Source organism: Apus apus, chromosome 10 (genome assembly GCF_020740795.1).
Source record: "Apus apus isolate bApuApu2 chromosome 10, bApuApu2.pri.cur, whole genome shotgun sequence".
NCBI classification, from domain to species: Eukaryota; Metazoa; Chordata; class Aves; order Apodiformes; family Apodidae; genus Apus; species Apus apus.
In genome coordinates this window covers 20,580,974-20,594,015 of record NC_067291.1, presented here as the reverse complement: position 1 = coordinate 20,594,015, position 13,042 = coordinate 20,580,974, and the positions used below count along the sequence as shown (strand labels likewise).

Genomic DNA, 13,042 nt, shown 5'->3' with positions numbered 1-13,042 from the left:
CTGAAAATAAAATGTTTTAAATTCATCCCCCCCCCAAAATAAACAGCAGCAGCAACTCCATCATCACCACTGGTGCCTGGTGTGTGTGTGGAGAACCTGCTGTGGCTCCTCAGCAGCTTTGGAGACCCCCACCCTCACATCCCAACCCACTGTCTCTCAGGCCTGGGAGCCGGGGGAGCTGTGGGGTGGGCTTTGCCCCCAGGTCACTGCTGAGCCCAGAATGTGCCTGTGGATCTGCTCTGGCTTCATCCTGGGGTTCCCTCTCTCCTGCAGCCTCCCTTAATTAGTATTCTTAATTACAAAATGAACATGCTGACAGGGCACGTGAGACTGAGGAATGTGCCAGCGCTGACATTCCTCTTGAACCTTTGGGAGACGTGTGGGTGTAGCAGCTCCAGCCAGGAGTGGGAATGCTGGGGGCAGAGGGACTAGAGCAGCTTTGGAAAAACACCAGGGAGGGAAGCGGGTGCTGAGAAAGAGCCACGCTGTGGGAGTGGAGCCAAGTCCTTGCTGGAACACTAGGACTCCACAGGGAAAATCACCCCGGGCCCTTCCTTGCTCTCCACAGTGCAGGAATCCTGTCCCAAATACAAACCTTCACTTGGAAAGTGCTTCCTCACTCCCCCATCAGCATCGTCGTCCCTTCCCTGGAGCTTCCCGTGGGCACAGCTGGATGCAGCCCCATGGCACAGAAGGCCTGAGCATGAACTCCAGCAATGCCCAGAATTCATATTTCATTCCCTGGGAGCAGCTCAGCTCCCAGCAGCCAGTCCCAGGCAGAGGGAAGTGGCATTTACCACCAGCTGCTCCCACTGACATTTGCTTGTTCAAACAAGGCCCAGGGAAAACAAAAAGCTACAGTGAAATATCAGAGCATTGAAATGGGATCCAGCCGAGCCCTGCAAGACCTTGGGATAAAGACAGGATTTTAATAAAAAGGCTTCTTTATGATCAAATTAGTGGGCTGGTTTTCCCCACCCAACCGATGCCATTTGGATTTTCTGGTGTTTTTTTTTCCTCTCCCAGTAGCAGGCTTTGCAGAAATAGGTCTTTGTAGACACTTCCAGCAGATGAGTGGCTGAAGGTGCTGCTCTGTGCTGGGGGGAGCAGAGCCAGATCCCACATGGGATCCCATGGCCCTGGGATGCAGCCAGCCCTGAGCACCCCCCTGCCCACGCAGCTCCCAGCATCCCAAGCTGGTGCCTGCCCCTCGAGCCTCTTCCCAAGCACCCTCAAAGCCTCTTTTCACACCCAGAAAGGTTGGGCAGATATTTCACTCGCCTGGGCCCAGGACCTGTGTCCGTGCACTGTTCTTGTTTCCCAGTGCAGGTGAAGAAGCTGCCACCTCCTTGGCTGGAGCCCACGGGGAAGCTGCTCCCGGCGTCAGCGCCGGCCCCTGGGTCTCCTCCTCAGGGGGACAGAAAGTCACTGGAGAGTGAGGGGTCCCTTCTGAAGGGAGTGCCATGAGGTGACAGCAGCACTTCAGCTCAGGAAAGCCATCAGACAGGGCTGATAAACCGGGAAAACTCTTTTGAGAGCCGCAATCCTGGTGACACAGGGCAGGCAGAGGGGTGAGGGCTGCATGGGGGACGGAGCCACAGCGGGACGGTGCGGAGGGCAGGCTGTGCCTGGAGCATCTTCCCACCAGCAAACCCTGCTAATCTGGGCTAATCTGGGAAAACAAGAAAAAAGAGAGACACACCTCACCAGCACCATGAGCACAACCTGGTAGCAGCACCTGCACACACTGAGGACAAGAGCAGAACCTCAGTGCCTGAGGCTGGGCCGATGCTCTTGTTCCTCCCCAGGCTGAGCAGCAGAAGGCTGACCTTGCTGTAACCAGCCACCAAATACCTGACACAGCCTCCTCTGGGACAGGCAACCAGCAGCGAGGTGTCTGCAGCCACCCAAGTGCATCAGGAAGTGAAGTGCTGGTGTACTCACAGTATGAGGGCCCACCACCTCCCTGGTCCAAAGGCTTGGTGTCACCTCGGAAGCAGCAGTAACTCCTCTGCCCCCAGCTCCTACCCTCATTAGTGATTATTACCCTGGGACAAGGTGCTCCATCCCATTCATCCTCAGTCCAACCCAATGAGAGCTACTCAGCAAGCTGCTTAGAGATACAAATCCTACACCATGAGCTCTTACAATAATTACTGTCCTCGAGACTCAAGCCAAGATGTCTTTGAACATCTGCACTTCACCGCTGCAAACTTCCACCTTGTTTAATAGGCTGAGATGCTGAGTGCCTGGCATTTAAAGAGCTCCTGCTGGTTTTGGAAGAGATTTGAAAAGTATCAAAGCAGCAATTTAACATTCAGAAAGTGCAATGCAAACTGGGGAGTTACCACTCACTCCAGGCAGATGGTAAATGTATCCTTCTTCCGCCACAAACTGAGCAGCAAACACCCAAATTCATCACCGAGGCAACATATTTAAATCCACATCTATTTTCAACTTGAACGTTTTTAGCAAACTGCAAAGTGATAGAAATGGGTATTTCCCCCCAAGCAGTTGGGAGATGGTCCTGAAGCTCTGCCTGGCTGTGGGTGGGTCACTCTGTGCCCTTCCATCACACAGGATTACTCACGACCAAGTCAAAGGGGACATCCCAGGGACAGGTGGCATTTACAGCTGAGGAGGCACCCATCTCCCACCCATCCAGGTGGGAAGTGTCACTTCAGGCACAGAGTGGCTAAGGCACAGGTGACCTCAAGCCCAGTTTTTTGGGGAATTTTGATAGGACTTGAACATTTTTAGCTGGAAAGAGGAGTCAGGGGCCTGGTGTGTTTCTTGCACGTTACACACGAGCTCAGCTGATCTCCTGTCATCTTTCTTGGGGGAATTTTTAGTGACCAATTAGGGACAATGATTGTTTAGCAAAAATCACAGGAACTCAAAATGAGATGCACTTAGCAGAAATAACTCACATGGGCACCATCCTGCATGAACCCCACTTGAGCAGACATAGAACAGACATCTGGGGTCCTTACCCCAAACCACCAGACTCCTCTAACTTTGAAAAAAACCCCCCATTTTCCATCTTACTTAGAATAAAAACCTTCTAAAACTCCCTACAAGGAGACAACCCAGCACCACCAAGACAACTGCTCACCAGGCCTCACCTGCAACCCCACGTAGGCCCTGACTGGAATAATGAAGTCACCCCATGTTTGTCTTAAGATAAAAAAATTTATTTTACAGTCTTATAAAGCAGCTTTACATGAAGCACAAACGTTGATCCGTTTACTCTGTATATAAACATAGTAGAACCTCTCCCTCTGCAAAAAGTCTTGTCTCACCGTATAGAAAACTAACATGTGCACATTGTGCTTAAACTGCAAAGTCTGTACAGCTTTACAAAGGACTTCCCTTTACAAGGGCATCCTGTAAACAATTTATTGCATATTTAACACATGGTGTATATCCCACATGTAAAAAAAAATATAAAATAAAAAGTAGAAAAAAAATACAAGTACAACGACAAGGTGAATGAAAATAGCAGCTTTCAGTGAATGTCTTGCATGATGGCTGAGAGAAAGCAGCCCTGCCACACTGGTGGGTTGTGCTCGTGTGTCACTGCTCTGCACAGGCCCGTGTGCACCACGTCCCTGTGTCCAGGAAGCCTCATGGAAAGCTTAAACAGGTCTTAGTGACTAAGACCTTTGTCAGTTTGAAGACTGAAAACGAACAAACCAACCCTGACTTAAGCGATGAAGTTATGGGCACTCATGTCCAATGATCCTTTTCCACTGCACAACTGGGTCAAAAGAAAACCAACAGGAGGAACCCCCAAGCTGACTCTCTTTGCTTCTACAACCTCTGATGGTTGGTTTAATTTCCATGTGTGCTAAGGCCAACAAAAAGGCAAAGGAGATGTTAAGGATAAGGTGGTCTGACACGACTGAAAGTGTTGGCATGGCCAACCAACCCTTCCGAGCTCCAGCAGCCACCAGGCTGACTCTCTCCCAGCACTGGAAGATCAGCCACGCTGCCATTTGTCAACTGGCAGTGATTAAAAAAACCAAAGAGGAAATTGTGGCCTCCATAAGGCACCGATACCATCTCTCCAGCAGTACACAAAGAGTCTCCAGATTCCCCAAATCCAAAATGGGGCAAAAGATGGAGGAAACAGGCAGGAGGAAGATGTTTATGAGATTGCAGTAAGGACCAGTCATTTGTAAAGGAAGCACATTTGTCTGGGTTGTGTGTCTGTGCACTGTGTGTACAACATGTGTGTAAAAAGAAATTCACCTCTGCTACCTTTGGTATTGCCCTTTCTCCTCTGACATACACTCCTCGCATGGATTGGTATGATCCTGGCATGCCTTTGCAAAGATCAAGCAATTACAAAGTTGTTTCAAATGCCTGCAAGAAACAGAAAAAGCATCCAACAAAGAAAGAAAGAAAAAAAAAAGAATCAAGATGAGTATTGTCCTTGTGCCCAGCCTGTTTGTGATTGGAATCAATTTTGTATGAACATCTTCAGTAATAGGATCAGTGGAAAAACCCCACAGCTAATGCATGTCCTTCCCTTGCTGGCATTCCTGGGAGCTTTTGAGCTGGGGACTCCTACAGACACCAGCAGGCCTCAACAGAGCTGATAACCCCTCATCTGCTACGCTACCCAACCAAACAGCCCTGAGCTCATGAAACAACTGGTTGGTTTGACCCTTCTGGCTCAACCAGGATGCTACAGGTCAAGAATGGTGGGTGTAAAGGATCAATAAACTGGGTTTCTTCAGCACTGCAACAGCACAGTGGAAGCATGTGGGTTGGGCTGCGTGTGGTGGGTTCCTGCACGGGTGCCCTTGCTCGCCCAGCAGAGCCCCAGGGATAAAGCTCATCCAAGAAGCCAGTGCCAAGATGTAACCACCCCTCACACAATGGGTAGGACAGGAGGCAGAAGTGAAACTTGGCATTTGAAGCACAGGTGGAGCTGGAAAGACCCCTGGGGTGATTTTAATTTTTTAAATGCTTGATATACTCAAGCAGGTGAAAAATTAAAGCCACCACAGGAAGACCCTAATTAATCCAAACTGAATTTCCTGCACTTCCCAAAATGAGCCTCACGTCAGACGCAGGAATTCAAGACAAGTCTCCCAAAGAGTGAAGCTGCTGAAGTTTAGAGAAACTTCTCAGGTATAATAAACATGGGGCTTCACAACAAGAGATTCCAGCTACCAGGGAGGAGGTGACACCAGCAGACCTGGCGGGTGATGGCAGATTTGGCTCTATAAACAGGGGGTGTCACGGGTGCAGCTTTGGGTGGTCCATGAGCCCCACCCAGCTCCTCTGACGTGAGGGGACTGAAGCCTGCATGCTGTGTGTCCATCCACACAGCTGTCAAGAACCCGTGCAGCTCCTCTCCACACAGAGAACTGAACAAAAATAAAATAATGTGTATTTTTCACCCCAAGAAAAGAATCATTCTGAAAAGAAACCCCTCTCCAAAGGTACACTGTCCACTACCCAGGCTACAAGAAAATGCACGTCGACGGCGTCACACCACGTGATCTGTTAAGCTGATCCAACGCAGACACATAGAACTCCAATTTAAAAGAGGCCACAGACCAAACTTTTCAGGCAAGTGCTGGGCTTGAGAGACCTGTATGGCTTCTGCAAATATCTTCCTACAACAAGGAAAAAAAAAACAAACCAACAAACCAACAAACCCGAACCCAAAAAACGTCCCCAAACTCAGGAGCACAAAGGGGTTTGGCTTCGTGCAGACAGTGTCACCGTGGAGCACTAAGGACAGGTGAAGTCCCCAAATCCTACCCATCAGACCCAGGTATTTCCACACCGGAATGCAATGACTTCAGAGCAGTTTTAAGGATCACTTCTTTGAAACGGCCTGTTAAAAAAACCCAATACTTCAGATGCAACCTCTGGAAATGCACCTCTGGGCGGCAGCAGGACGGGGGGTTTGGTTGTCAGCTCTAGTTGTGCTTTGCCCGGCCACCTCGCAGGTAGCTCTTCCACCTCTTGACGAACTCCTTGAAGATGGGGGACTCGTTGATGGTGCTGAGGAGCTGGAGCTGGTTGATGTGGGTGGTGTGGTAGTCCCAGCGGGCCAGGTTGGGAGCGGTGCCCAGCATGAAGTGCCGCAGGTCGTAGATGGTCCCCGAGCCGGTGTCGTAGAGGGGGAGCATGGCCTTCAGGGACTCCATGCCCCGCTCGTAGAGGAGCCGGGCCTCCTTCCCCAGCTTCTCCCCGGCCGTTTCTTTTAAGTCATAGAGCCCGATCAAGGAGTACATGAAGCCGTTGAGGACGAAGGAGCTGGGCGAGGTGGGGTACTCCTCGTACCAGTCGTGCCGGTTCATGAAGACGGCCTTGACCCCGCGCTGCTCCGACGGCAGCTTGTAGGGCGCCGTGGCCCTCAGGGCTGAGCTGAGGAACGTCTGGTCCTTCGTCAGCAGGTAGGCGCGCACCAGCGTCGAGATGGCTTGTCCTTGTGCCATGGCTGAGTACCAGCCCGGCTCCAAGGATTTAAACCCTTCCAGCTTCCTGGTCACCATGATGGGCCAGCCACCCCTCTCGTCCTGGTTCCTGACCAGCCAGTTGCTGGCGGCAAAGAAAGCCGCCATGTGAGCAGTGGCCGAGATGGTGATGTTATCCAGGAAGCCTCTGCCCTTCGCTACCAGCCTCACCACCCTCTTGGGCATGATTTTGGTTTGCTTCACAGCTTTCGTGTTGGAGAGGCCGACGCCCTTCCGCAGGTCGGTCACCAGGTCTCTGGTGAGGGTGCTCCAGCTAGTCCTGGGACCGATGCCGTAGTAGATGTCTCGGTCCTTGAAAGCAATGAGCTGGGTGTTGGAGACGTAGTGCACGGTGAAGAGCTGGTTCTTCTCCGTCGTCTCGAGAACCACGGAAACGCTCCCGTTCGTTTGGAATTTGAGATCAAAAGAAATGATAAAATCTCGGGTGTTCCCCAGCTGCAGAGATACCCCCTCGGTGGTTTCTGGAAAACAAACCAAAAAAGCCTGGTTCAGTGGTGAAGCACTCATTTCTCCACAACGCTTCAGCTATGAAGTGCAGCTTCCAGGGGTAAGCCCTCTCATCAGGCAGGAGCCAAAAGCTTTTAGGGCAGACCATCAATAATTCAATCATTCCTTCTGCCCAGTATCATATATTATTTAATTAAGGATAAAAGGAAATCCCCGAGCCAAGGCCGACTCCCACAGCACCCCCGACAGCTCCTGTCCATCCTACATGAACACACTGCAGCTTTTCACCAAGGAGCAGAAGTGCCTGGGGGTCTCAATCTTTAGTAGATGCTTCTGGTACCTGATCAGTGGAGGAACATGACAGAGACCAGGTGGGATGGGGCTTGGAGCAACCTGCTCTAGTGGAAGGCCTCCCTGCCCATGGCAGGGGGTTGGAACTAGATGGTCTCTAAGGTCCCTTCCAAACCAAACCAGTTTGTGGTTCTGTGACAGCCACCAGCAGGATCTAGGGTATGGGGAAGGACCACCAAGGGGAAGGTCCTACTGGATGCAGGACAGGCAGTGCCTGAACTCTTCCTATGGGATGAGGCACAGCAGCTAAGCTACAAGAACATAGATGCTGCCTGGTTTTCACCTTCTGTAATTCAAAACCTAAACCCACAACGACCTTCCATTCCAAACTGAAAATTTCACTTGGCAGAAAAAGACACCAAAACCGTGGGGCCGCCCGAGCAGTCACATTTCTGAATAAATCTCCACTTTCAGCACAAAAATGCTGGGAGTGCCAAGAAGCAGGGATTTAGGATCCCCCCAGGACTCATATTTAAATCTGCCACTTTTTTCTTTCCCAACCTGACAGCTCCAAAACCAGAGTGCTGATCAGTTTAATGGGTGGGGGGGGAAGAAAAGAATATAGCAAGACTGATGTGCTCAAGTATTTATTAACCTCTGCATTGGCAAAACTCAGTTTAATTAAAAAAATAAATAAATAAAGCTCCTAGGCAATGCCACGTAATAAAATCCAGTGTTCTCTTGCAGGCTAGATTTTGAAATGTAAAATCAACTCCTCCCAAAAAAACCTATATTAGGAGATCAAAGAGCTAATTAGTTTGGAAAGTTACATGCAAATCCTGTAGCTCTGAAGGCTCAGAGGGATGATAAACACTTAAAGAGTCATCTTAAATTAACGGCTTCCCATGGAATAAAATTCTCCCACACGAGGCAACTGCCTCCTTTCTGCCACTTCTCCACGTGTGAAATTCCCTCTAAATGTTTTCTAGGTGCAGCCATGGAGTCCTGGCCAGCTGCTTCTGCAGAGCAGAGGCATCTCCTCATCTCCCAAACCAACTCACGGCCCTTTGCAATGTCTTGTGCTGTAAGGAGGAACTAGGGACAAGTTGTGCTTGTGCTAGGGGAGGTTCAGATTGGGTATTAGGAACAATTTCTTCACAGAAAGAGTGGTGAGGCCTTGGAACAGGCTGCCCAGGGAGGTGGCAGAGGCACCATCCCTGGAGGTGTTCAAAAAACAGGTGGACCTGGTGCTTTAGGAGATAGTTAAGTGGTTAGGAGGTGTAGGGAGGACTTGATGACCTTGAAGGTTTTTTCCAGCCTTGATGATTTTGTCATCCTTAGGTGCTATTGTAGCCTACCTGTTATTTTGATGGAATGTCATGTTTTCCAATCTTTTACAGTAAAAGCTTCACTCCTTTGAGTTCTGGAGATCAGCATCCACTTGGGGAGAAGAACGCAAGTGCTCTGTTATACAACGTGTTGTCCCACGGAAAAATCCAATTAAAAAACAAACAAACCCTCACCATTCCTGTCAAGTGAGTTGTATGGTTCCTTGTCAAGAAATCCTTGTGTGATAACAAAGTGTGTGGGGGGAAGAGTTTTAAGAAGAGAAGGAGAACTAGAGGCTGCCCGTCGCTGGCACTGCCTGAAGCCCCATAAATCCATTACTTAAGGCCATCCAAGATGCCTAGATGAGTGGATGCACACACAGCCTTTGAGCCCCACAGATTACTCTGCCATCAATAAAGGATGAGGAGAGAATACAGAACAGATCTCTTAGCCTTTTCTCTCCCCATATTTATCTACTACAAAGACACAAGAGTGTTCAACAATTCTTTCCCTGGAGACCCAGGCCTAAGGTGCCAACTGAAAATTACTTCATTGTCTTTTTAAGTAATGGACTCATTAATTCTAATGGGTATTGATTGAGGAAAAATACATTATGTCCTTATTAATGAGCCTGTCCTAGCACAAAGGAAACTCTTGCATGAAATAATGAATTTCCCTGCTAAGGACAAAACAGAACACGGTAAATTGAGGAGACAGCAACAAAATGCATCTTGCAGGGCTGAGGGGAAGGGGAGCCCATGTGCAGCCTCCAGCTTCAGCATCCTCTGCAAAGACCTGCATGGCACCAGGGCAGCTGCTCCCTCTCGCTGCCTTGGTCCAGGCAACTTGGGTTAACCAGAACTAAGATCTCAAACGTTGCAGAAACAGTTGTGTCCCAACAAAGAGAGAGATCCTGGAGAGCTGCACGTGCTCCAGGCTGAAAATAGACCTTATCTATCATCTGCCAACATCTGTTTATCACACATCAGTGCTATTTCCCAGGCTTCACAACTGCCTCCTTTTTTTTTTCTCCTTCTATTTTGAGACAGAAGCTGAAAGGCTCAGAAAACGTGACTGCAGCTTCTCACTGCCCTCCATGCATATATCCACTTGTTTTTTCATTCAAATACCATTGAAAAATCATTGATGGAGAGAAAACAGAAGAAAGACTCTGGAGTTACAGGAACAAGATGACATTCTCAGAATCACAGAAGTGTCAGAGTTGGAAGGGACCTCTAGAGATCATCTAGTCTGACTCCCCTGCTAAAGCAGGATCTCCTAAAGCACATCACACAGGATGCATCCAGGCAGGTTTTGAATATCTCCAGAGGAGACTCCACAACCTCCCTGGGCAGCCTCTTCCAGTGCTTTGTCACCCTCACAGTAAAAAGGCTTTTTGTCATGTTCAGATGGAAATTTCTGTGTTCCAGCTTGTGCCCACTGCCCCTTGTCCCATTACCAGGAACTACTGAAAAGAATCTGGCTTCTTTCTCTTGACATCTGCCCTGCAAATATTTACAGACATTGATAAGGTCTCTCAGTCTTGTCAGGTGAGATCAGAAGGATGGGAAGTCACACAGGATAAATGAAACACACATTCATCCCAGCAGGCTAAAGCTCCCTGGTACCACCTGTACAAATTAGCAGAGGTGGTTTGGCTGCCACGCCTTTAGGATGACTCACCTGGAGCCACAAACTGTTTGACGTTGGTGAACTTGGCCTTGTCAGACACGGTGACCAGGGAGCAGCCTTTGGGCACCGTCCAGTCGGCGGCCCTGCCGGCCCTGTCCTTCTCCTCGGCCGTCTCGTACACCTCCACGTGGGGTGGTCTCTCTGTCAGGTTCTTACTGTAGTGGCTCAGGCCATACTGTGCAATCTGGATGGGGTAGAAATAGCCTTGAGGTCCCCACTGGGTGGACAGCGGCACACCTACGGGAGAGGAGGGAACCAGGGATTTAGCAGCACCTTTGCACCAGCCGCTCCTCCGCCGTACCCACCACCCCTTGGCTTCTGGCAGAGAGTATTTCCAGGCTTCGCTGCTGGGTAGAGCCAAGGGAAGTCCTGTTCAGGGAGTGGATTGCTCCCGTTTACACTGAGATCCACAACTACTCCATGTTAAGCAGGTGTGAGTGGCAGAGAAGTCCTTATCATGGTTTTCCATCCCTTCTCATTTTGTTGTTTACAGAAGCATCCTACTTCCTTCAACATACATTTAAGATGCAGATTTCCCCCCCCCTACCCCAGAGACCACTCCATCTCCAAACGATGTTACATCTCACACAAGACCTTTAATGCCACAACCATCTTGGTAAATTTAGTGTATATGCCACTACTAGATTTTGCTAAGAGTTATTTGGTGCTAAAAGAGCAATTTACCCAGCATCTACAAATCTGCTCCAGTTACCCTGGCTCCCCTAAGAGCGTTACAAGCACAGTCTGAAGTGATGCCTGCAAAAACCAGGCAGGCTCTCCATGCAATACCAGCAGAATATTACCCCCCTTTTTCTACCCAAAGCTGTTCCTTGTCTTCAGAACTACTGCTCCAGCCCAGCCATCCCTGGGATAACCCTCCACACACAACTCCCTGTCCCAAGAGCTGGTGGCCTCGCAGTTTGATTTTAGATTTAAAAGTCTGCCCAGAGCAGAAGAAGCCCCTGGAGCACCACCTCTTTAGAGGGTTCAAAGCAGTGAGATCACAGAGAACATCTCCTGCCACCCAACGTGTTGCATTTCACATGCACAACCCATCACATGAGCTCAGCCAATGTCACATCACCCTCTGCTATGACCCGGAGCAGGGATGTGCTGGCACAGAACCTGGCTGAGCTCCAGGCTCTCCTCTGTCTGCCCTTCCCCAGCAGCCTCAGGCTTTGGGTGGAAAAACCCTCATGCCACGAACTGCCTCTTGCACCACTGGCTGCGTGGGAAGCTGGATCAAACCGTGTTGGGGAGATTTAGTGACACCCACACCTCCACAAGCAAGTCAACACACAACACTTCAGATACAGATAAAAACAGGCTTCCCCTAGTCCTGCATTTTCTTTGGAACAAATTTCCAACCTCTATGAATCCAAAGCGGGAATATGTCATTGTGACCCTCTTGCAGGAAACCAAGGTTACTTAGTACTACAAACCTTTGAAAAAAGAAGATGAAAATAAACAACTTGGCATTTGCACCACTTTCCCCCTTGGCAACGTCAAGCTCAGAAACCAATTTTCTGCTGAAATCTGGCACAACAGAAAGATTACTTACACTAAATGTAAAAAAAGGATACATTTTTGTAAATATTTTGGTGCTTTGTGTTTCCAGTAAATATTACTGATGGAGATGTGATGGTTTATTGCTGCCTAATGAGAAGCCCATCACGGGAAAGATTTAAATACCACGTATTATCTCAGCTCCTGGAAGCCAGTTCGCTTATTAATGCTAAGCATTTTCAGTTAAAGATGCATTCACTGAGACTGAAAGATTCAAAAAACAAAACAAAACAAAAAACCTGCTCTAAGAGTTTTACTTGAAATTTATACAAGATGACAAGATTCAATTCTCCAGGTCATAGGACATAACAACACATTAACCTTGCAGAGAGAGAAGGTGAAAATATAACATGAAGGTTTTTTCATCGTGCAGCAATATAAGTATCTCCAGGGCAGGAATGATGCAGGACGACTCCAAAATTGCCTGAGAATGTGTTTTAATATGAAAACCCCTACAAACTACAGCTATTTCTCCTCTCTGGCCCATTTGCTGGGTGACAATAACTCTACTGCCTTTTTAAAAACCCCGGCTCTGGCACCACGGTTCTCAGTGACAGCTCTTAAACCACCCGCTGCAAACCAGCAGGTTTAGAGGTAAATAACCACATTAGCAAGTATTTAACTCACTGGTCTCTCAAGGTTTAAGTACAGAGCAGATACACACAGCTCCTTGTGCCCTCCTGTGCACATCTGGCACAGCAACCAAATCTGACAGCACCTCGTGTCCCTGCGTGCACATCTGGCACAGCAACTTGTCCTGATCTGCAATTATTTCTTACTGAATTTGGGCTTTTTGCTGAAAAATTATCACCATAACTGCAGAGCCCAGTTGCAAGGGGCACCCTGTGCATCTTCCACAGTTCATACACAACTGGTGGGGCTCCAAGACCTAGGTCCAAGCCCACCCCACAGACAAAAGCAGGACCCACATGCAGCGGATGTGTAGTTACCAGGACACATTCGCACCTTTGGGAGAGCCCCAAGTTTCAGAGCCCTGTTTCTCTTCCTTGGCAGATATAATGAGGATAAGAGTTAAAAAATTAATAAAAATGTGAGAGTAACAAAGAAAAACCCCTAAGTGACATACCCCATGCATTTGTTGCTGTGAATCCTTCCCAGATAAATTAATTGCACCAATGTGCCAGCTTCCTGCAGTGTCTGTATGATGGGAAGAGCTCGTATCAACAGAGCAGAGCATCACCAATCACCAAGAT

General features: G+C 48.8%; 1 protein-coding gene across 7 annotated transcripts in view; it reads right to left on the bottom strand.

The window, feature by feature from the left end:
• Positions 1 to 3,172: 3,172 nt before the first annotated feature.
• GLCE (glucuronic acid epimerase) overlaps positions 3,173 to 13,042 on the bottom strand; it is a 53,712-nt gene continuing 43,842 nt past the window's right edge. For all 7 annotated transcript variants that reach the window (XM_051628860.1, XM_051628858.1, XM_051628859.1 and 4 more), the window contains 2 exons: positions 10,254 to 10,499; positions 3,173 to 6,964 (listed from right to left, as the gene is read on the bottom strand). In XM_051628860.1, coding sequence (XP_051484820.1) covers positions 5,943 to 6,964; positions 10,254 to 10,499 — 1,268 coding nt within the window. In that variant the 3' untranslated portion in view covers positions 3,173 to 5,942. The remainder of the gene's footprint in view (positions 6,965 to 10,253; positions 10,500 to 13,042) is intronic.